The 26,153-nt window shown below is 34.2% G+C and overlaps 1 protein-coding gene across 1 annotated transcript in view; it reads right to left on the reverse strand.

Moving 5' to 3' along the window:
- Positions 1-3,489: 3,489 nt before the first annotated feature.
- The window catches only part of LOC128215407 (CD109 antigen-like), a 30,897-nt gene continuing 8,233 nt past the window's right edge, over positions 3,490-26,153 (reverse strand). Inside the window, exons 6-30 of the mRNA XM_052922091.1 lie at positions 25,660-25,747; positions 25,076-25,157; positions 23,322-23,440; positions 22,556-22,634; positions 21,722-21,925; positions 19,688-19,837; positions 19,361-19,403; positions 17,415-17,634; positions 17,019-17,136; positions 13,365-13,478; positions 12,153-12,263; positions 11,758-11,886; positions 11,422-11,560; positions 10,467-10,643; positions 10,213-10,291; positions 9,817-9,973; positions 9,554-9,643; positions 8,920-9,118; positions 8,492-8,691; positions 7,816-7,974; positions 7,311-7,373; positions 6,890-6,999; positions 5,174-5,321; positions 4,889-4,991; positions 3,490-3,629 (exon numbers count right to left, since the gene is read on the reverse strand). Coding sequence (XP_052778051.1) covers positions 3,490-3,629; positions 4,889-4,991; positions 5,174-5,321; positions 6,890-6,999; positions 7,311-7,373; positions 7,816-7,974; positions 8,492-8,691; positions 8,920-9,118; positions 9,554-9,643; positions 9,817-9,973; positions 10,213-10,291; positions 10,467-10,643; positions 11,422-11,560; positions 11,758-11,886; positions 12,153-12,263; positions 13,365-13,478; positions 17,019-17,136; positions 17,415-17,634; positions 19,361-19,403; positions 19,688-19,837; positions 21,722-21,925; positions 22,556-22,634; positions 23,322-23,440; positions 25,076-25,157; positions 25,660-25,747 — 3,221 coding nt within the window. The remainder of the gene's footprint in view (positions 3,630-4,888; positions 4,992-5,173; positions 5,322-6,889; positions 7,000-7,310; positions 7,374-7,815; positions 7,975-8,491; positions 8,692-8,919; positions 9,119-9,553; positions 9,644-9,816; positions 9,974-10,212; positions 10,292-10,466; positions 10,644-11,421; positions 11,561-11,757; positions 11,887-12,152; positions 12,264-13,364; positions 13,479-17,018; positions 17,137-17,414; positions 17,635-19,360; positions 19,404-19,687; positions 19,838-21,721; positions 21,926-22,555; positions 22,635-23,321; positions 23,441-25,075; positions 25,158-25,659; positions 25,748-26,153) is intronic.

Here is a 26,153-nt window from a genome sequence, read left to right on the forward strand (position 1 = left end):
GGTGCACTTGGGATTCTGTGTGTGGCTCCAACTTTTACATGCCACTGAGATCAGAACTTTTATATTATGTAATTTTGTGGCACACCTATATATGAAGCAGAGTTATTAAACTTACAAAAAGTTAATAATTGAAATTGTGCAATTGGAGCTCTAATTGTTGCTTCGTCCAATCATTGCAAGGTAATGGACCTTGACATTGTTTAGGTAGCTCATAGAGCATGCAATCGAGAGTTGCGCGTATCTTCAAACGTTTATTAGTCAGAGTGATACATTTTGCAGGAATGGTAACCAGCATGTTGAACTGAACCTTAGGTTTTGTGTGTGGCTACATCTGTTGCAAAATTACAGTTCTATACTAAGTTATAAAAAGACCTAAAGTGCATGTTACCTTGTGCAACGCGTTTTTATCAGCCAGAGAGATGAAAATTAAAACTACTTTTAAGCAGAAAGTGTGCGCCTGTGGTTTTGTGTGTTACTTTATTATTGTTAAGTTTAGCCTATTTACTTACGGCCACGACAAAGGGAGCATGTAATCTTCCTCCTAAATATGAGAGCAAAGGTCGTGAAACTTGACAGGAACGTTTGAAGTTGTGTAACTTTGGTAAATAGTATTGCTCACTCTAGTTTAAGTTGAGTTTTGTCCTTGACTTAGTCAAACAATGCATACAAAGCATGGCACCTTTGTCATCCCTTTGTCAATACGTATATGAGCCCGAGTAATGAAACTGAAAATGGATGTTTACCAGCATGTGAAGTTTTACATCTTTTATTTAGGGCTGTGCCTTGCAGAGTTATGAGCTAAGACATAATTAGACATATAGATCATGGAATAAAGTGTGACACTTGTCTGAAAATTATTTAAGTAAGAGATATAATCCTATAAAAAGTTTGAACGTGATGCTAATCTGCCTGTGAAGTTGTGCGCCTCAAAATGAGGACTACACATACACGTACAAGTCTCCCTTCAAAAAGTTGATCATTTTCAGAAGTTTCCAACTGCATTGCTAATTATGGACCCTATCTTCTTTTTATTTAATTATTTTTATTATATATATATATATCTTCTTTAATAACAAAATTATTCAATATTTTTGGGAAGGGGTGTTTTGCAAATCATTTATTAATGATTCTTAAGGACTCAAACAGACCCTGGCTTTATTTTCAGGGTAATCATCTGTAAGAACTCCATATAAAGGTGAAAAGAAAAATGGACGATTGATATCCTTTCCCCTGATGAATGATCGTCGAAGTATCAAAAAATTGCATAAAAAATATTTTAAACAAAAACCCACAAAGAGTAGTTCAATCGAGCTCCAAAAGTTAACTTATGTTTAAATCAAATTCATCTTTAAATGGTTTCAAACGGAAATAAATGAGTATAAAAAATGTTGCTCATTAGTAAAGAGCTTTTTATTTACACACACTTCAAGTTTCCTTAATTACCGTTCTTCCATTACATAGTTATTGCTCGGAATGGACAAATGTAAGCTTTTTCATTACTTAATGGGTAATAGTGTTAAGTGACATAAATTTATAATCAAGCAGTTACTGAAAAATGGCTGCGGATGAACCATTGTTAGCTGACCCTATCATGACGAAGCCTTGGCGTGCAAATACACACTTGACAGTTGGAATAATTTCTGTTCAGTACATAGATATGAAACCTGACAGACGGAGAAATCGACTTTTCGGCGGAGGATAATTCTACAATGGAAATTAGTGGAACGAGCCCAGATAGGTTTTAAAGTCACCGCCTAGATACAGCCAGCGATATAGAAATTCATCCGGGGTTTTAAACCAATGCATATGTTCACAACCTTGCACTCGTGTAAACAAGTGTATTAGGTTTCTTAGAGCATGTGGAAACAAAAACAAGTCTTTAAAAAACAAGAACCATACAATCAAGGGCAGTATTGTCAGGTGCGTCAAAGTTTTCTGTTTAGGGTGAAAAACGTCCTCGATTAACACTCATTCTAAACATACTTTTCAGTAAATGTAATTCATTTATTGTTCTTTAACGAATGCTGCAGTCATCGACGTTGTGGGTCGTTCACACAGCTTGATGATGAACGTCCATGTATCGCAATTTTTCAGCATTTTTTTTCTATTTTAGGTTAGGCTTCGTCTTTAGAAACAGAGAACGAACACTAAAGTTGACGTTGGTGTTGGTGTGTGTGTGTGTGTGTGTGTGTGTGTGTGTGTGTGTGTGTGTGTGTGTGTTTTCTGTTCCGTATCATGCTTCGTTTCAAGAACACAACTAGGGGATGGAAGAGGATGGCGTTGTTCTAATAGTTCTTTATGTGGCTGTTTCTTTTTCGCATCAAGTTTCCTCGTCAGATACACGGCGGGAGACCTGCACACCTCCGGACTTCGGACTTCTTTAGGATCTCTACGTGTTTCTTTTCTGTTTCAGGAGCTTACAATAAGCACTAATAAGTGGCGGACATACACTCATGCACCTTTTCCAAGATATTCATGTTGTTGTTTTTTCTGTGCAAAATATTTTCGTTTCGTCAGAAATACAGCTAACGACCGTGTTCTATAAAACCGTTATGGTTTGGGTTTTTTGTGATCCGTATCAGTTTTCGTCGTCAGACACATTGCTCGAGAACGATCATCTTTAGGGATGGTGGATATTTTCATATTTTCAGACGTAATAAAAGCTGTGAGCGTATCTTCGTTTTCGAAAAATGTGAAAAGAATCCGACGATTGGTATTTGTATTTAATCATAATAATTCAATGAAAACACGGAATAAAATATTACTTATTTATAATACGTTTTTTTTAATATTTGTGGTAAGGTTCATATTATTTGTCTTCATGTGAAAAAGCATAATATTTATCAACTTTATGTATAACTTTGCAGAAGCAATTTCAAATGATCGTCATCCTCGGATGGTGAAAACGTATTGTAGAACTTGAACCTGAAATAAGAAATATACGACGATCAAACGTGGAAGAGACGTATTTCAGATATAAAAGAACATAATACACTCCTTTATATATCCTTGACAGACATGTGTACATATTAAAGTATTAAAGCAATGTTATAAGTAGATATATGAGGTGTCTGAGACAGATGCTGGTATATATATATATATATATATATATATATATATATATATATATATATATATATATATATATATATATATGCAATATGAATGGTAGATCTAGGAGATGCATCGCTTCTTAAGGCTATTAAAACATTGAACATGTATAAAGGCGTTTGTTTTGTGTATAATTGTTGTGAAGATAAAATAGTTTTATCCACTTACATTTTATTTGGAAACCATAGCCTTACACCACTTCTGAAATGACAAAATTTGTATTTTTGTTTTAAAATCCGGGTGACCTTTGCCTGTTTCTCGTCAAATGTACTTATTCTTAGTTTTGGACTACAGTTTGTACAAATGTCCATGGTATTGAATGGTCATGTTTAGTGTCAATAAGCGACATTTTCGACTAGTGACAACACCATTTCACCATTAAAAGCGTGTAACCAAGCTCACCAGAGGCATCCACTTGCGGGCGTTATCTCCCGCGCAGCCACATTCTGCCCCGCACACGTCACAAATGTTCGAGTGTTTTGCTTTTACTGGAGCATAAAATACTGTCATCTCGTTACCTGAAAAACGAAAATAATTCTTTTAATTAGTAAAGCCATTGTTTATTACAGACATAATTTTATGACTGTTGAAAGTTATATTGACTGATGTTTTCTTAAACCATCTACTTTTGCTGCTCATTTGATGTTTGGTTCCCGTGAGGTATCGAAGTGTTCACAATACCAGGTTGATTTATAAATGATGGAACCAATATGATATGACGACGTTACAAACTTATTGAATGCCAACTAAATCGACCATTGCTAACATTTTAGCATAGAATATAATTTGTAAGGCTAAATAAAACAAAACGAGCATGCTTTCAAAACAAATGGTACAGGCTTTTTTTGATAGGAAATCAGTTGCATACTTTCCAATGAAATAAGATTACATTCCCGTAGTATACGATTATCAGACTGAATATACTGTATTTCAGTTTACCGTTCGTTCTATTTACGATCCATACATTTTCGTTTCATTGTGCTTTATTCATTTAAGTGACATTCTTATTCAAAATCAGTACATACACGTGTATAACAAACTTCAATTTTGACGGATAAACCTTTAACTTCTTACTAAATAATGCATTTATGGAAAATACTAATTACTGATAACAAGATTGTAACCGTGAATTTAAAAGCAGAAGCTCTAAAATATTAAATGATTGGTGAATGTTAAAAGATTTACTGTGGTCTACTATAGTCTCATAAGGTAGAAATACCGTAATTTATGCTCATTTCTTTCAAATTAAACTTGGTATCCTTCATAAGAACCATTGTTTTCGACATTTATCCATCCTTTTTGGAATATTGAAACTAATCTGGGAGTATGAGTGCATCTTTAAATGTATAATATTTTCTATTGTCAATTTTGCACATGTATGCGTCGAAAATGATTAGAACCGTCCTAAATTAGTGTAAACGGGTATGTTTTTAAATGACAGCTTTTTTCATAAATTTAATAAAGTACTCTTTAACATGCTTAATGGCTTTTAGCCACTTATTGCTCGTTGTCATGTCCTGCATGGACACGCTTTTCGACATCGGATACGTTCCCTGAGATATTAATTATTTCAACAAAGATCATGTATATATTTGCTCTTACGAATGTTACAAAACATTTATTTATTTTCAGTGCCTGTTACATAGACTGTATGAAATAATTGCTCCTTTTCGAATGTTATGTACTATTATGCACCGTGTCCTGCCTTCACAGTATTAAACAACTGTATTTAACGAAAAACACACAATAAACAACGTTTTAAGTACAAAATACTTGCTTGGCTCGTAGTATTCATACACTTTGCATGGGACTGGCTTCACTGAGGCCACCAGCGTGTCGCGGACCATGCGTATATCCACACATACTTTCTCTAGAGTTATCTATAGAAATTCAATACCAATTTACAAAATTAATAAATGAACTATTACAAGAGTGTTTTTAGAGGTGTAGATACATAACAAACTTATAACATTCCCCAAAATACGAAAACAAAGATTGAATTGCTTATGTTGAAACCAGGATGCTGGTGCTCATGTTCTTTTATACAGATAAAACGCATTACCTGATTAAAATACAAAACAACTTTTTTCTCTTGAATTTCGGTCCGCATAAGCAGCTCATGTCCAGATATTCCGTATCTAAATGCATTGAATCCTGAGGGAATTCCTATCTCAGCAACAACCATGCCACTAATGTCATCTTCCAACCAACTGTAATGTGTCCAATATCAAAATATGTGTATTGAATTTAATCAGAACGCTCGTGACATAACAATCATATTTTTATTTTGACCTGTCATTAATCACATATATTCAACATTAATGTACATATTCACGAGTTAACAAAGTCCTTGGCAGAAATATTAAAAAAAGGAGATCACACTAAAATGACTAGCTTGTTGCTTGGTTGCCTGTTCCACATTCCGAAAAAAATCAATTTATACCGTCTGCCTACTTGATATCCTCATTAAGCAAGAACGTTTGTTTTAATACATGTATTGGCTAAAGGATTTCCCCCGACGATTGACGTGAAAAATAATGTCCAATAGATTGTATACAAGGTGTTTGCAGTATGATATCTAACTTATGCTCGTGCGTATTTAAAGTATTCACTTATAATAATTATGTACGTGTATACAGTATGTCCATGACTTTACATACATAAAAATTTATACAATCACAAGTGGACAAGAAATAAAAACAAAGGTCCCATTTAATAAATAAATATGCTATAGACACCTATTTCTTTTGTATACCCCAGTAAAAAATGAATGTTACAGTAATTTGACTTTAATTGTTTTATATATATGTATAGCAATGAAAGTCAAATTACTGTTGCACACATTGAAAAGCATTTGATTCAATCTTGATTCAATCATATACACATATATATCGGAATAGGTCTCTAACTTTAGATATGAGTTAAAATAATGTTCAGAGTCGTAATCAAGTGACTTTGTCATTAAACATTTTTTTACAAAGACAGCAAAAGAAGCGCCTCCATTTTCATACACCAAATCGATGAACATTTAATATTCAAATACTATTTTCAAACAAAACTATTTCTGAAATTATAATCAACTTTCAGTAGATTGTTTCTTTGTTAACATATTGAGCCTAACAAAAGTGTGACATTTTACCAACCAAGTCAACGTATATAAAGTATGAGGCTAGTACAAGCACTTCATTGGTCTTACTCTATGTTATTGATATCTGTCAATATTTGATTTCTTTACATATCATACAAATACTGACTGGACAATACAGTGTTCTTTACCGGAATGTACTACACTCTTTAAAGCTGCACTCTCACAGATATACCATTTTTACAACTTTTTTTATTTTTTTTGTCTCCGAAAGAGCAAAATTTTGCGTATACATTTGCAAACCAATGAAATAAGACTTCTGATCGAAGATGTTCATTTTTCCGTTCGAAAAGTAATGTTTTATGTCTTAAACCGTTACTAACGGTTGATGAAAAGGGCATAAAACAGCAATTTTTGAACTTAAATATAAAAGTCTGTTATCTTATATTTTGTCAGCAGTCTTATATAACTGGTTTCCATGGATTTTCTCAAAAATTGGCTCGTTCCAAGACAAAAAATAAGAAAAAGTTGTCTAAACTTTCAATCTGTGAGAGTGCAGCTTTAAACGGTAAAGTTTATATCACTTCAGTCGGAATACCCACCGAAAGGAACAACGTTAAAGTTAAACAAATTCATTCGCTCGTTGTTCTTGTACATGTAGTCATTTTTATATGTGTCTTTAATATAGCTTACCTAATACAGGAGCGAGCCGTAAATCCGTTAACCGACTCATTTACAACATCAACATCAAGACGGAGATCTTGGTTTTCAAGGTCCATGAATATATTGTAAAACAAAGACACCTATAAACAAGAAAGTTGCCATTAATATCAAAATGCTAGTGAACAAAAGCATCATCTACGATAGTGTGGAATCACAGATTCCAAATATTTGAATTTCATGTCAAATTATGACGTAACATTGTTCCAGGTTGAAGTTAAATGCACTCCATACAACTATCTTGTAAGGGGGACTGCTGGTTTTAGCTTACTTATTTCCAACAGTCCCCATACTATTGTCAAAATACATTGTCTACAGTTCAAACAAAAATTATTGCGAACTTGGTGCGAATTATTTGTAATATATACGTAAACATATATACAGGGGGGCCTACCGTAACAATTGCGTTCGAATGACCAAGTGCATGCACGTTGAATTCGCTGGAATCTGTCGGAAGCTGAAAATATTGAAAATAAGTATGTTGAAATGTTTGTAAGCACAAATATACATGTGGAATTTATACATGTAGGCCTTTGCAACTAAAATTGTAATTCTTAACAAATAACAATGTACGATTTATTAAAATTTAAGAAATACAGTCAATACCTAGTGTTAAATATAATTGCGACACGCTTTAACACCCATATCATTGCAATGGTTACTTATATTGTTTACTCATTTCCGCTGATTAAATGCTTCACCCTTTGAGAAGGGTCATTTATTAACAATATTCAATACGTAAAATCATTTTGTTATTATTATATTGATTATTATATATTGATAGCGATATTGTGACACCAAGGACCATGACGATGACGCCAGACAAATGTATCCCTATGTTTAGCCCTGTTTCACAGGCGACAATAAAAACGAAAAATTATGATTTAATGCCTTCTCACATCAACTGACTGCAACAATAGAGCATTTTCCGGTGTTATTCGGAATTTCTGTTTCTGAAGACTATCGTACATGTATGACACCCAAATAGTCATGTCAGTTGGCTGTGACTTTAGTATTGCCCCAAATGCAGCGAGGGCCTCTAGACCAATCATTGTGTCCTATGATAAATAAAGATATATTCTTTTTTATACATTGTCAAATTTACACTGATAAAATGACACTTTGAAACTGCATAGAGCCAATAAGTCAACAATACAAAAATTTACCCTGTTAATAGGAACAAGACAAAGGCGAATATGTCATTAAACGAGAGACATAGACTAGGTATAAGCACCACTAACAGGAAAACAATTAAAACAAACCGACCATACACTCATCAAAACAGGTAAACCGCTTGCATACTTGATTAACAACTTAACAGAATATTGCAACTGAAACTCGTTAATACCTAAATACTAAATACATCATTATTTTACCTTTGTGATACTCACCTGGTAATTGTATAAATTAATTAGATGAAATAACAAATTAAAAAAGATATATGTCGGAGCGCATTTGCATAAAAAAATACATTTAGCTTTTTCATTGAAAATCGATAGTAAGTGGTACGTAAATTTTCTAAATCCGAGCGTTTAATAATTTCTGTTTTTAAAACAAATAAAGATGTATTCCTACCTGGGTAGAAATAAATCCACCGTAAGGACTGCTTTGACCTATTAACCATTTGTTGACACGTGCTCCATCCACCTTGTCACCGGCCTTTGAAAGTGCGAGAAGAGCATATGCTGTCATTTCAATGGACACTGCCGTAGTGGATGGCCCGTAGTGGTATTTTGAGGGGACAGGGGCCTTCTCCTCCCAGAAGAGCATGTCGTCTGTTTAGCATAAAATATCAGGGTTAAACGAATATATTAATTTGATAATTTATTGTTTACTTAAGTAAATAACATCAGCATTCCATTCCATGGGCTTAACGTGAAGAAACTTCATGAAAGGAACAAAACAAGGAAAAGTTTTCTATATAGGGTCATTCTTACTTATTGTATATGATAAATGATTTATAACGGGCCTACAGTACGAAGGATCTGCTATTAAACGAACACATATATTACCTCCAACAGACTTTGCTTTCCTCATCAATTTTTTTAGAGCATCGGAGGCTAATCTAGATTCTCCAAGTCCAAGGGCAAATGTTGTAATTGCGAGCGAGTAATCAGATGATATGTTTTTCAAATTTCGTTCAAGGAATTTCATGCCCTTTTTTATGCCCGCTGTTAGTCTACGTTCTTGTACAGCACTAAACTGTAAATATACAGTTTTAGGCTGTGAACACATATGTAAAAATATGAATAACTGTTATACACATATCAATACAAAGACCTTTTATTCGCGTCCCTTTAAATCTTGGTTAAAATATAGGCTCCTGCAGTGTCCCTGCAATTTCAATTGTTTATTGTAGATTAATTGTATAGAATTTTCGACATGTATACCGACATAGTTCTCTTTGACAGCAATCAACCAAAACAAGAGTTGTTCATTGATGTAAATGTGTGTTACTAATGGAAGTTTCTGCAAATAGTGCATTGTTATCGTTATTAACCAGCTTATTCCGCAGTGCTTTACATTTGATGATTTCAAAAAATCAAAAATACTTTTTTTAGGTCTTTCATTGCGTTAACAAACATCAGTTGAAAAGCTAGGTAGCCTATCGCTTATATATGCCTCTTATCTGTGAACCTGGATATTGTTGTATCCGGCATTCTGAGCTTCCAACAATGCGATCAGAACGTAAGCAGTCATACGTTTATCTGTTCCAACTGATCCTCCCTAAAATCAAAAGTGCCAATATGAACACACACGGTCAAACAGGGTTGCTTTATATGTGTTTGAATGTCTTATCGTCAGCTATTTGTTTACTTGTTTTTTGTAAATAAAGCAGGCTGCACTCTGTCTTGTTTCTTTAAAAAGTGGAACATTGACTAGTTAACTGAAAGGTGTACCTGCATGGAGCGACTACCGACAAGTCCACGTTCTGGAAAACTTCCGTCCTTGTTCTGAATTGAGAGAAGATACTCAGTCGGTAACGTAATAACGCGGTCATCGACGTCAGTGTAGAGTGCCCCCTTTGAAAAAACTTTCAGAACAAAAGAAGTTAACCTGAAAAAAACACAAACTACGTGTTGCAGGAAATCGCCTCAAAAGCAAACCAAAGAGAAAACATTATCTAATGATTAAATTATAATTATATCTTAAGAGCTGAATTCATATTTTCTCCGCATACATGTACGCACAGACAATAAGAAATCAAATGCTAGAAAACGTTTACGTTTCGTTTTACCTTTCAGTTTGTGTTTAAGTACAAGACAAGAGTTAAACTTCAGACTTGCAACACTTACCATGAACTTCCAGATCCGGATCCGCCCCAAACACTAAAAGACCAGTCCGAGTGTTTGTAATTCATCTGACGCTGTATCCCTAGGATAGAGACGTCATATACTCGCTTTAGAGATGCGAGTGAAATTAAATTGATCTAAAAAACGTTTACCTAATAACGAATAAATACTTGACCAAGAGATACTTTTGGTATAATTAAATATTAATTTCCTGATTGTTTTTATGGATCTGGCGGTTTATGAATTGAGGTTTTTACCAAATCCAATAAAGCTTTCTGCCCGTTTCTTCAGGTCTGCGTCCAACCGGTCAATGGCTGTAAGATATCCCATAACAAACACAGACGGTGCTGTTTTTATCATATTCTGCTCTCCGCAGCCGGTCGGATACCTAACAAGTTTTTCTATGTTATCGAGTGTAGATCCCATTACATCACCTATTTAATAGGAAGCAGATTTTACTGTATTAATTACAAACATTTATATGTTTACACCCACAACGCGTGAAAGTATAAAAACCTTCATCTATTTTAGGTATGAATTGCGGGGTTGATGTCATTATCGGGGTATGAACGCAATTGGGCAAGTCGAAGTGTGTGGAGTTCGAATATCCACAATAATGACATCAATCCCGCAATTCATTACTAATATTTACACCAATAGTTCATTCAATAACTGTTAAAAAATATATTTTATTTCAGTTAAGAAAAATTTTCAGTAATCCTATCTTACCCATTCTGTAAATAGAACGACCCGTCTGTAACCGGAAAGATTTTTTCAAATGACGTAACAATAACGCGGGGAAAGATCAACCACTTGAAATCTCTTTTAAACGTTAATTTGAAACACTTATGGCAACATTAAATTTAAAATATAATAAATTAACACTTTCTAAAATGTGTATTTATATTTTACGGGACCTGTGGACACAATACAAACAATAACAAGATCAATACTGTTCAAGTATAATGTTATGCGATGAATTGCGATCCGAACATATCCGGAGATGTTGCTTTTATCGATTGATAAACGCTATTGCCGAAAGGCAGTTCATTTAAGGAACGGAGGTTGAGATGTAAATATAATCATTTGTACTAAAATAACAAAAAATACTTATTAAGGGCAAACAATGCTAGTTTCAAGTGATAAGGCCCTTGAAGTTGATGAATATCTTAAAATAGGGAGAAATTCTTCCTTTAAAATAAAGACACTCACCAGTTACAGTTAGTCTCATTCGCTCGGAGCCTTCAACCACATTGTGGGGATATGTAAGCACAAAACTGTAGTTAAACGTGTTTTTCTGCGTCAGGTCAATAAAAACAGGATACGCCACGCTTCTTTCTGCTCCTTCCGGCTAGTTTGTAAAGACTTTCATTTTAGCACATGTTTATTTGTATTTAAGATAATATTGAATCTGCAATAAGACTAATTAAAGCATGGTTACACACAATCTATTCTTTGTTTGCTATTACGTGTAGTATAATTATGCTCTTGCATTGACGAAATAGCTTAACCAACAGCACAACTATATAGTACGTTTTCGGTACATACTTCCACTCTCAGTTTCTTTACTACAGTGTCTTGGGCCATTTTCGAATCGGCAGTAATTTTCAATTTAATGTCGCCTATCTCCAAGGGAACGATCGGGAAAAATGCAGGGGTAGCCTTCCCTGACTTCGCCTGCAAATGTACACATTTTAGTCAGTTTAAAGAATTGTCTAGCAAGACAAACGACATCAAGTAAATTACTGAAATATTCTGGTTCAATTTTCATATACTTATTTCCTTGCATTGTCAACATGCATGGTGTGTTATAACTGCAGAAATGGTTTTCCCACTTCTGAACACTAGCATTGAGTCATATATCATTGTGATATAATACATGTAGTTTAATCAATTTGCTATAGATGAACTTATTGACTGATGGTATCGAATACAGTTTATACCATAATACACATAACAAGATTGCCACATTTTTCCTTCAGCTTCCGCTTTTTACCCCTCTTGGAAACAGCAAGTCCTCTGAATGAGTCGTTTTTGATTAGTGTGACGATAACCTGTAAAACCGAACGAGTTTTAGTCGATCGTGTCCTATGCATTTTACACTTAATTATACAAACGCGCATGTGTACACGTTGAAAATTAGAAAACTTGTTCAATGATCTATATCGATTACAGGTCATGTAAAGACTTGTTCAATGATCTATATCGATAACAGGTCATGTAAAGACTTGTTCAATGATCTATATCGATACAGAGGTCACAACTATACAGGTCATGTAAAGACTTGGTAAATGATCTATATCGATACAGAGGTCACATCTTTACAGGTCATGTAAAGACTTGGTAAATGATCTATATCGATAACAGGTCATGTAAAGACTTGGTAAATGATCTATATCGATAACAGGTCATGTAAAGACTTGTTCAATGATCTATATCGATACAGAGGTCACAACTATACAGGTCATGTAAAGACTTGGTAAATGATCTATATCGATATAGAGGTCACATCTATACAGGTCATGTAAAGACTTGTTCAATGATCTATATCGATAAAGAGGTCACATCTATACAGGTCATGTAAAGACTTGTTCAATGATCTATATCGATACAGAGGTCACAACTATACAGGTCATGTAAAGACTTGTTCAATGATCTATATCGATACAGAGGTCACAACTATACAGGTCATGTAAAGACTTGGTAAATGATCTATATCGATATAGAGGTCACATCTATACAGGTCATGTAAAGACTTGTTCAATGATCTATATCGATAAAGAGGTCACATCTATACAGGTCATGTAAAGACTTGTTCAATGATCTATATCGATAAAGAGGTCACATCTATACAGGTCATGTAAAGACTTGTTCAATGATCTATATCGATAAAGAAGTCAAATCTATACAGGTCATGTAAAGACGGTTTATAACATTTGCTCAGTTCAGAAAGATGTACGGGAAATGATATATTACTTTCAAGTTTTTAAATATAATGCTATGGACTTCAAAATTCATCATAGGCAATAATTCTACTTGTAGGCGCGATCACATCTCAAAATAACATTCTAGCATAGGTAATCATACATTCATATGGATGTTATTCCCATTAAAAGCAATCGATAGATATTTACTGTCAATAGAATAGTACTTACGAAGATATCTTCCGAGTGATAGTTGAAAACATTTGCTTGTATTACAACTTGCTCATTCCGGATGACCGAAAATGGAAGCTGAACACTTACAAAGAATGGCAAGAACACCTGCAACTGAAATTGAAAATTCACAATTCAAACCTTAGACATATATAATACTTTCCGAAAATATATGTGCTTTATTAAGACTTTTAATATGTTTAACGCTTTTGAAATCATAGGATTAACGATTTCTTATTTCGACAATCAGCATAAGAGAGGTTTGATTCTATTTATATTTGGGTTGAAACTCTTTTCTGCTAAAATGACTTGACTAATACTTTTGCGAAAAGCCACAGAAACAAGCTCAGTAGCAAAATGTTTAAACATAAACCCGGTTTAATGGCACTGGGCAAACGCCAAAGATATAGAACATAAATTCACAAACAAGAAACATGAATGAACAGCACAAAACTCCACAAATAGCACAGTGCATACATACTATATATGTAAAATAACTAAAACTGGGAACAAATAAAGTTTGCACAAGTACTCGAATACCTTACACACTTACTTGACTCAACGGGGACTATTTTCAAGATGTACTTTTAGAATGCCAACTTTTAGTTACCTAATTATAATTTGTATATACGTATGTATTCGTCAATTTGGCAAGTGAATTAAACTATTTACACAATATTACAATATATAATCGTTATATGTTCGGGCTATCTAGTTGAAACAGTGGAAAACATTTTATTTTTAAGTTTATTAAGTCAGAAAGATAACCCGGTACTATTATCTCCACATCTCTTAAATAGCCTCACGCTGATTAATATATGCACGGCCTATTATTAGTGTACAGTATGTTGTCTAGACAGCTTTCTGATATGTTTTTGGCTGGGCATTTGTGACTCGCTCGCCTTTCTCGATTTGAAGTATTGAACATATTAAACATAAAGAAATATTTTTAAAATGATATTATATCGGTTTCAATTTAACGCCTCGTGACGGCTCTACTCCTGTTAATGTGAGCATTATAGTTTTAACGATACGCCAAAAATAAGTTTCTCGATGTGTATTGCGACATGCAAGATCCGTATGACGATATATTGCGACACGTTAGAACCGTATTACGATATATTGCGACATTCTAGATCCGTATTACGAAATATTGCGACACGCTAGAACCGTATTACGATATATTGCGACACGCTAGATCCGAATTACGATATATTGCGACATTCGTGATCCGTTTTACAAAATATTGCGATACGCTAGAACCGTATAACGATATATTGCGACAAGCTAGAACCGTATTACGATATATTGCGACAAGCTAGAACCGTATTACGATATATTGCGACAAGCTAGAACCGCATTACGATATATTGCGACACGCTAAATCCGAATAAAGATATATTGCGACACGCTAGAACCGAATTACGATAAAATGCAACACGCAAGATCCGTAGTACGATATATTGCGACACGCTAGATCCGTATCACGATAAATTGCGTCCCGCTAGATCCGTATCACGTTATATTGCGATGGGTTTTTTTCGGTTTCAATTTCACGCAACGTGACTGCTCATGTGTAGTCAATATATATATATATATATATAAATATATATATAAATAAATATATATATATATATATATATATATATATATATATATATATATATATATATATATATATATATATATATATATATATATATATATATATCTGTGTGTGTGTGTATACATTTTGCGATGCACTAGAGCCGTATCATGGTATATTGCGATACGTATTGTTTGACTGTTGTTGTTTTTTTGTTTTTATAATCGCCCCAATGAAAAGAAAAGTTGCCCAAGGCTTATCCTGTATAAAACATATGTTTTGTCATTTGTCGAACATTTGGATATGTTTTGGAAATAACAGTTTGGAGTATCTAGTCAATTGTGTTATTGATTAAAGGATTTCATTAACATGAGGTTTTGAAGTTTATGTATAGAGATATGACAAATTGGTGTGATAAGCAAAATCAATAGAGAACCTTTTTACACAATTTTAACACAATTAGACCTGATGCTCAATGTCCATTCTTCACACTTTTCGTGTTTACATCAGATGATTTTGGTATTTATTTCAATATGCGAGCATACCTAGGGTCTATCAAACTAAAAAAAATTATGAGGTTCTGTGCTTGAATTAGCCAAGCTATTTTGCTGCACTTTATAAGCAACTTGGCAAATTATAGCTTCATTGCAATTTAAATATCAGTTTGTGAGGTCAAGATATATCTTTGATTTTCTTTTGGAGCTGGAAAATCACGTCGTCTAGTTACAGAAACACTTAATTGTCTCATGGGACAGGCTGTTCGTTGAATGCCTGATTAATTGATATGCATATTCAGATAACAAGATCTGGGAAATTGCGTATCGTTTATTGTATGAATGTAAAGTCAGTTTTGACCACGAAAGCCTAATTGGCGTAAGCAGTATACGTCACTCAGATTTCGTTGGATATGTCCAAAACCATCACACATCACCAGGTCAGCGTTCCATCCTCTTTCTTCTCCCTATTGCTTCCATGAGGACTAAATAAAGTCGGTATGTAGAGGCGAAACATCTGACGTATCCGTAGTACCGTATTATCACCGGTAAAGTCATATCGAGTCAAAGATGACACAGATGTTTTGATTTACTAAACTAATTTGTGGCCACAAGTTATTAAGTTGGCCACGATTTAATTAATTCAAACAATGTTGTGGCCACAATTAAGAAAGTTGTGGCCACAAGTTATTAATTTGTAACATCAAGTTACTAAGTTTCGGCTTCTAAGTTACTAAGCTGTAGCCACAATTTAATTAAAGTATTGCGAATATCACGTCTGTGTCACCGTAAAAATATGTCAATTGCAACTTGTTCCATTCTCAAAAAGGGAACACTCTCACAACCAATTTCTTAACAAAACTACCCAAAACTATAGAAACAAGTACATCAGTCGGAAGTTTAATATTAACCCCGTTTAATGACAAAGGGTCAATGTCAAAGACATATAACTGAAAAACAATCATTCACAAACCGGAAACCAAAACAAGAACGCAAAATTCCACAATCATCACACCGCATATATGATATATTAAAAGCAAGGGGCGTTTATCAGGGATTGCTAGGTACCGCCATGGAACGGTCGGTAAAATGTAAATTTACTAAGGGTTAAAATCTCAGCTGTTTTAAGACTGACCACAGGCGAATAGAAATGCAATATTCGTCAAGTTCAGAAGATATAGTTCTAGATTCTACGAATAGCAACCATGATCCAATGCACGTATCAAAAGAATATCCAAGTATCGGAATAATATTCTGAATTCCATTTTGCAAGGGTGATACGCAAGGGAAAACAGTTTTATAAATACCATTGATTCAAAATATTTGTCTTGGCATTCATTGTTATTATTGAGTGAAAAATTGATAATATTTTCAAATCATATTCATTTTGAATTAAAATGTAAACCATTCAAAACTTATTGTTATCTGAATATTTAAATATATATTTTTCAACAACACTTATGTTTGAAAACAAAAGGTTTAAACTTAATTAATATAGCTTTGACGAACTCTATGATAAGTCACACAAAAAAACAACATAATGATTTATGAATACGTGTAAAATGTCTAAAGTACCTCTGCAGGTCTAACTGCTAATGACAACCGAGAGTTCCCGTCAATAGCAAAGCATGTAGCCACCCAGGTGGTGATTGTATCAGGAGCTGTTGCAATAAACTCCGCAATACCCTTCTCTCTGTAAAACGATTCGTTTCATTGAATGTTCATTATATTAATATTATCATTAAAAAATTTATTAACCGCATCTGTTTTCTTCCTCGGATAAACACGCGTTGTTTTCAAACTTTGCTGGGTACTTTTTAAGTTACGTATGTGATAGTTAGCATTCCATACATTTTAAACTGATTTAAAAAGACCCTTTCAAATATTTTTTAAAAGCGTTGTTCTTGTTTTTAAATTATCAAAATATGTTCAGCATGTTTACATAACTGACAAACAACACCTTAATCGTACCCTGAAGAAACATTGTTGAATAGCCACGTGTCAGGAAATTTCTTTCGAAGTGTCACCGATTTTCTTTGCCTTTCTTCTGTTTCCGCTTGTCGATTAGTAGTAGTCGCGTAAGTTTCAAAAACAGATGTTGTTTCAAATGCAAAAGTTGTTGAATGAAGATCGGGTGATGTACCCCCTATGTCCACCGTTGTTGTAAAAGCTACCCGTGCGGTAGTCATGTCTGATATATTAATATAAATATAAGCACATCCTGAAAGTGAGTTTGCAATCACAAAACAATTCCAAGGTCTCTTGCTGAACTGAACTTTGAATGTCATGTTCATGACAATTTGCTAATCGGCTTGGCGATATGATTCAAAATCGATATTATATTTTCTTAAAGGATAAGGCACATTCACTGTAACAGAGGATCAGAAAAACAAACTAATTGTTAAGAAAAAAAACATCAGCTAGATATAATTGATAACATATTAGTGGTGACTTTCACAACTCAAAAATACGATTTTTATTGCAATGTCCATCTCGAACGACACGAGATGTGTAGTCAATGCCATTATGATCATAAGCATTAAGTAAATTGTGCTTAATGCATAAGTGTTCTGCCTGCCTGTCACTATATAATAGCTCCTTTAAAATATTTTTAACCGAACCAAAACTAACACGAGATTTTTTTGTTAAGTACTATGCGCCCCTGAGCGCCATGTTGTCAGGATTATTTGGACAATTGAATGAAATATGCAAAGACCGAAATGTCAGCTGATTTTTAGGGCATTGGATGCCTTTTAGGCAGTTCTAAGATTGTGACAATTAAAAGAGTGAGGAAAGTATGTATAGTTTTTAATCATGTACAGATGATGATTGATATTTGCAGATAAAACTGTATCCTCTTAGCAGCAGGGAATAGGTAAATATGACGAAATATTAATGATGAATATGAGTTATGACCATGACCTTTGATTCGATGACCTCAAATTTCATAGGAGTCATCAACAGGTCACCCCAACCTATATGTCAATGACAATGTCAATGTTGCGTTTAATGTCACTGTGACCCTGACCTTTAACCCGATGACTCCAAAACTTAAAAGGGGTCATCTAATGGTCATGTCAAACACCCAAGTCAGGTTTGAGGGCCATGGGTGCAGGCATTGTCTAGTTATCACTCTGACATAATTTTCGCAATCAAGGCCACTGTGAGTTTGACCTGATGGCCCTTAAAATCTAAAGTGGTCATCTACTGTTCAGGCCCAACCCCGTAGTCACGTTTGAGCACCATGGTTGCAGGCATTGTCGAGTTATAACTCGAACAACATTTTCGCATTGAAGGTCACTGTGACCTTGACCTTTGACCCGATGACTATAAAAATCAATAGGGGTCATCTACTGGTCAGGTCCAGCCTCCATGTCAAGTTTGTTGATCATAGGACCAAGCATTGTTAATATATCACTGGTGAAGCTTTGTTAACTTTTACGCGTTAAAGGTCACTGTGCCTTTGACCTTTGACCTGTTGACCCCCCAAAACAATAGGGATCATCTACTGGTCAGGCCCAACCTTCACGTCAAGTATGATGGTAATAGATCCATGAATGGTCAAGTTTGCCTTCAAGGTCACTGGTCACTATGACCTTAACCTTTGATCCGATGACCCCTAACATCAATAGTTGTCATCTACTGGTTAGGCCCAACCTCCAAGTCAAGTTTGAGGGCCATAGGTGCAGGCATTGTCGAGTTATCACTCGGACAGCCCTAACCTTCGTGTCAAGTTTGGTTAACAATACGTCTAGGAATAATTATCACTTGGACAAGCTTTGGTCTACCGACCGACCGACCGACCGACATGTGCAAAGCAATATACCCCTCTTCTTCGAAGGGGGGCATAATACTAGTTTGTAATAAATGGTAACAATTACGTTCTGTATTAGGGTTATAAGCAAATATGAACAAACCTTTTTCCATAAGTTGAATTTCGGTGTAATAAAACCATACCGACTGCAACAAAACATATTTTCTTTATATATTAAGTATCATTGAAAATCATATTAGTGTCCACCTGTGTTTAACTTTAGATAAACTAATTTAAAGAAACCCGAAATCGAAGTAAATCTCACCCGCAGTATGTTTTTAAACGAGGAATCATCAAGTGTTACGGTCTTTTTCACATCACCAGATAACGGCGACATTTTCTGCAATAACCAGAAGACAGACATACATTATAACTTTGTGAAAAATAAAAACAAAGTAGAAAATAACTGAACGTTTAATACTATTTATACCTCCGTGATATCATTGCCTGGATCTAGAATCAGGATCCTTTTGTCCACCGCTAGTAGATAGAAGTTTGAACCTGCGTTCCCTTTAAGAATAATTGTGGCAGCATCACCTGGTCGCACCTCTTCTACGTCGAAGGATATACGTGTTTGTTCCTAGATAATTAAACAAGGTTTAACACTCATTAGCACAGAAATGACACTAACGTTTATAATGGCAATCAAATAAAATATGATTTGCTTAAAATACTATTTATAGTTGTTCATCACAAGTATCTATGAGAGATTGTATTGAAATGACCACCTCAATCGATTCATCGGGTGCAATGTCCACTTGGAGAGCTTTAGTTCCTTGGTTGACTCCTTAATGAAAAGAAAAATATGCGTCAAAGAGCTGTAGTTTTTCTTACTCAGGAATATCGTTTAAGGGTTTAGATGCCGGTACGGTACAAAGCATGCAAAAACTGATTTACACATGATATCTAATCAATGAATGTCATTATATCTTATTTAAATGTATTTCAAAAATAAAAGGTAACACACCATTTGAATAATAATATTGGATTGTTTCCAAAGACCACGCCATAACGACAAAGTTTGGTCTCATCTCCTTTGTTGCAGTGACAGTGATTTCCTTCGGTTGACCTTCAGAGAGGTCAAGCCACTCTCCCGCATCAACATACCATCCGTTTGAAACAACCTAGATTCATCGTGCCATTATTAGTTAGTCATGAAACAATGTAATGTGTAGCTTTTCATAACTCGTTTAAATTAAGATTGATATTGAGTATAATGGTATTACCCCAACTGATGTTTAGTAGTTTTGCACTCTATGATCAAAACGAACTAAATTCACACTAACAATTATCACTTAGTTTGGTGATCGCACACTCAGTATGATTAACACACAGTTAACGGAACATGAAACGTAATTACAAAAAAATCTGAAATCATTTGTTAACAGCATTCTAAACAGAAACTATATGTCTATGAAAAAAGCATACCTTGTATGTTGCTGAAACGTTATCTCCAGTAACTGAAATCCTAAATGTAGCGTTGTCACCAACCTTCTTCATAAAAACAAAAATGAACGGCTCATTACAACTGTTTATCCAAAGTAAAAACGAGTAAAACCTACGACGAGCATATTATTATCGTTCTGTAATACTTTTTAAGTCTCAATTTAGGCCAGTACATAACGGAAATACTCCGTCTCAACTCCATTTTCCGCATCGCAACATAACAGTATTTAAACTCACTTATGTTTTCCTATTATTAAAAGGGCATACTATTGTTCATTATGTTAATAAACATTAATAAAATAATTAAATTAGGCCTATTACTAGAGCACAAATTGCATTTGAGTAAAAACATATGATACACTTGACTAAAATCATGTACTGTTGGAAAATGAAATGAGACGAAGTTATTGTGTGAAATATATGGGCCAGCTGAAAATCATACTTATTCGACTGACGAGAATTATTTGAACTGTAAATTATCCGTTAGAATATCATAAAGTATACTATATGTTCTTGCGAAGGAAACATATTACACAAATAAATGAATAGATAACAGTATTACCATTTCTTTGGGTCCTGATACTTGTTTAATTGTCAGAGAGGAGTTGACCAATGAATTGATGGATGGGAAAAGTTCGAATTCCTGTGCCCGAATTATTGCATATGTTCCGGGTTGTCGAAACACTGCCTAATCAACATATAATCAATCTCAGAAGTCCGTATGATGGCTTTTGAAGTAATAAATAGCCAACCCGTTGAAGCAACGCCAAAACACATCGAAAGTATACATGTAAGTGTTTCTAAACCTCGCATAGACTTATCGATAAAATCAAACATTCCTGAATCATCTGAACCTGCTCAGTTGAGCAGTTTAACATGGAACACCTCACATTCACGTAAATATCGTAACATTTAGCCTGTGGTCAATACGTACTTGTGCAATTAGCGTTTGGTAACTTAAAAGTTATAACAGAGTTTTATGTGATAATAGACATATTGTCTCAAATAAAATACTTACCATGATGTTGATAAATGACACGTCTGCTTGTAAAACTTCCCCTTCAACGGTATAGCTTATTGTGTTGTTTTTATCAATATGAACACTTAAATGATCGCGAGTAATCGTCCTACCACCAAAGTAGATCTTTACTTGAACCATCAGATCAACATCCGCCGATGCCATACGTGGGTAGGGGTCGCCCGAAATCCTTGTTATTTCCCCCTGAATAAAATGAAATCAAATACAACAAATAACCAAAATGAACTTATTTAATTGTAAATGTTGTAATTTAAATCTTTGCTGAGGTATAAAGCAATAGTTTAAAGTATTCGATGTACAATGAGGAGCTTTATTACGCCTTGATTTTTCATTATTTTGGTTTCTTTAAAAAAAACTTTATTCGGTAGAGGAAGGATGTGTAAATAGTACCGATAAAAGATCTGTTTTTGACATTTAACTATTGAAATATTAGGCTAAGATTTCAGTTAAAACTAAGGACGAATACACGAAATGCCCTATCTTTACATGTTAAGTATTTTGGCCATATCTTTTACACATAAGTGAATAGAATGCAATATCCTTAAAAATAATACCATACTTACATGGCATAATCAGATATCACATCGAATACATTAAATAAACTAACCCTAGCTTGATTGTACACAAAGCAATTAAATATTTTGAATTTGATTTATAACAAAAGATTTACCGGATCTGTTTAAGCATGGCCTTATTGATATACGTAGATATTATTATAGAAACTATAAATGATCAAGCAAATACCGAAATGTCTACGTCTTGTCCAATTACAAATGTCTTTTTATTTGTAAGTTGCAAAGAAATGTCGTATACTCTGACGTCAAGGTAAGATTTCGCGGACACGTTCACTCCAGTTACATCCTCTACAACATTGACCAGAATGTCCAGCCGTCTTGCAATGCAAAACAAAAACATTAAAAGAAATACTGTATTATTGTATTTCTTACCAATATTACATAAGCTATATTTTAACAAAACGACGAATTTTATATGGTCACTTCATGAAAAATGATATCGTTAGTGGTAATATTTTATAATCAGTTTTTATTTAGTGATCATAACATTACTGTATTACGTTCTGTGTTGTGAAATTGATACTAAATTGAGCTTACAGATACACAATGGTTATGCATTTACGTTTATAGCCAAAACTACTGTAAACTGACATTTACTTTATCTTTGAGGATCGAATTTTTTTTGGCGTTGCTGAAATCAAGCATATTTCACATCGATAGGCAAATTGTTCCATTCTGTGAGATGAGCCGAATACTTTAAGCGCCTACTCGCGTTTTGATACGACGTGGATCAAACAGTTATATAAGCGGCAATAATTTAAAAAAGAATAGAAACCTAAATCAAAACCAATAATAAAAAAAGTTATGAACAAACCAATAGTCTGTTCCCAGTGAAGGTTGTTGATGAAAAACGGTGTTTACTTAGATTGCTAGTAAGGCCCTAGTCTCCCCACAATTATGTTGAGATTCAAAAGCGTCCACCGTGGGAGTTTTTTGAGCGAAAAGATATTTAAGATGTGTGTTCCTAAATCCTTTTAATAAACACGACTTATTCAAGTACGTACAGAGAGTTGAGGCCATAACCAACCAAGGCATTGAAAATCGTCTTAGCAGAAGTTGACATTTTGAAGTCTGAGCTCAGTTCTGTAAATGGCAAGTTGATATCGACGGAGCCATCTTTTACCTATAAAAAAAGATAAAATATTGAAACATTTCAATTTATTAAGAATACTAGAGATTATTGCATTAAATGTGTGTTTTCGGTCCGTTATCGTGGTGTGTTAAAATGCAAAACCCGGGCGTTAGCGGTAAAATACGTGCATTATTCAGTAAATTTGAGTGCTGTTAATGACCGGCTTTTTGTTTTACTGTGCGACCTGGTTTCTGGCCGAAAGTGGGTCAACGATGCAAACGTTTGCACATAAAAAATATTTCAGCATATATAGCTGTATACAAATATTGAATAAATGAAAAAGACAACATTTTACTTAATTTTTCTTCGGAGTTGTATTTTCCTGGCTGCATGATGGGTGTTTACTTGATAGTACTTTCTGCAGTTGTTTCCCTTTTTGTTTGTTTTAAAAGCACTTAATTAAGTCTTAAACATTAAACTTATCCCGACTCTAGTTGCTGTCGATTTAGAACAAACGACTTATATGGACATGATTCAATTACGTCGTAGGCAAAGAAGTATTTCAAATATGTTTTTCTTTTCTGATGCTGAAGATGCTGAACTTAAGCCAACGAAGCATTTTATCCAGAACATTTTAACAAAACTTTCCGATTAAATTAGTTGCCAAAACATATACATGTTAAAAGTAGAAACATATCGGTAATTATTTACCGAAAGGTATTGTGTGTAAATAATGAAAGTAATCTATTAAATTCTAAAAAAACAACCCTTTCCAATCGACTGATCACTGAAAAAAGGCGTCAAAAAATGGCGTCGAAACAAAAATGCAACTGTCCAGTAATGTTGCGGCATAATTATCGAGCATTATATCAAACTTTTTTTAAGAACATCGCTCACATATCACACAGGTACCTGTTATGGGGATTATTTTGACCTAGCTATTTTTGCATTTTCGTGACAATTAACACCCTTTTAAACCCAAAAGTTACTAATGGTGTGTTTTTTATGCAATAATGCGATATATGCGATAATACACATTTTTTTCTATCGTTACCGTCAACAAAGGCTCTTAAAATAGTTTACAACCCTCGTGCTACGCACTCGAGCTGTAAACAATTTTACAGGCCTTTGCAGATAGTAACGACCTCAAAAAGGTGTATTGACCCTAAAGTATTACAGAATAATATAATACGTAACTGAAATTGATTATTTTTTTTTTTTTTTAAATAGTTCAGTCTCTTCTTTTTCCAGTATTTAAGAGTTTATTTACGGCACAAATTCTTAAAAACACTTGGTAAATTACATTACTCGAACTCAGCATCTTACATTATAAATTGTGTTGATAATTTATGGCACTCGTGTGAGGGGCGGGTTCATTGAGCAGAGGCTTATGGCTTCAAAGTAGCATGATCAACATTTATTGCTACAGATATTTTATCTACGTGTAGTTTGTCTGTGTGTTTACGTTATGTATCTCCAAGTGTTTGCTGTTTTACCGTTGTGGCTCTTAACAAAGTGTTCGTACACATTTTACACAGTAAAACAGTGAGTCCATTCAGGATTGATCGCTTTAATTGTTATGCTGTATGAACGCAGTAGGGCACGCGAGCAAATTCTATGAAGCGCGCTAGCGCTTCTTGGTCATTTGCTCGGTTGCACTACAGTTTTATCAAGAAGGAGTTTTACCTTGAATCGTTTCACTACACTGAAGCTCGAGTACTTTAATGTAAGTTCCATGTCACCTGACACTCCTTCTCCAAACGTGTACCTATAAAACAGTTATGGTTTATAGATTTATGAAATTTAATCCCCTGATAACACAACTGCTTCTATCAAACTATAATATAATGTCCTCCTGTGTCCATCTGTATTCCTCATTAAATCATAATCATTCATCCAGCTACAAATACATTATTTTCCTTAGTATTTTCTTTCTACCATTACCTCCTCATATCACGTAGTATTCATTGGTCATTCTGTTATCCTGCAGATATTAGGTAGTATCCTCCGGATGCTATATATTATCATCCTGATACCGTTCGTTACATCTTCACTATTAGAAATTAGGAAACTAACCAATTAGAAAAGTTGTTAAATGCTATTTTAAACCTTTTATGTATAAGCATGTTTTATCTGATTACATGCATTGGTAATCTAATATTGTTCATTTTTATCAATTATCGTTTATTTCATGAGAACTATCAAGTTGCTCGAATATAGTTTAAAAACCATAATGTTATTTAGGTAATGTAGTGAAATATTGAACTTACAGTGCCGACACCTTTCCCTTTAAAGAGTCATCCACACCCGTGGAAACGGTTTCTGGGAAATCTATCTCCACATAAAATTTTGGATATTCTGAAATAGTATATGAGGGATAGCATATACAATTAGCAATATTAATACTGTTTCCTACATATCAATCTAATTTCATTTGAAACGATTTCAAATGTGATATGATTGCAATGATTTTAGAACTCCTTGGTGTGCAATGAAACCATTATGACGCATTTAATTGAAATCTGAAATCTTATACCAAATATCATGTACTTGTAGTGCAGGGGTATAAATGGCTGTTTCTTGAACTGTCTCAAGTAAAAAAATAAACGACCGGCTACACACGCCCCCTTTGGGTGCTTTATTTCATGAATTCTGGGCCCCTGTGATGGCATTTTAGACAAACTTTTTTCACATAAAGTCTGGATATTTAGGCTTGTCAAAGAAACGGTATACCCAAAAGGAGTCAAACAAAATAGAAGGGAAA

The sequence above is a fragment of the Mya arenaria genome, chromosome 13 (genome assembly GCF_026914265.1).
Source record: "Mya arenaria isolate MELC-2E11 chromosome 13, ASM2691426v1".
NCBI lineage: Eukaryota > Metazoa > Mollusca > Bivalvia > Myida > Myidae > Mya > Mya arenaria.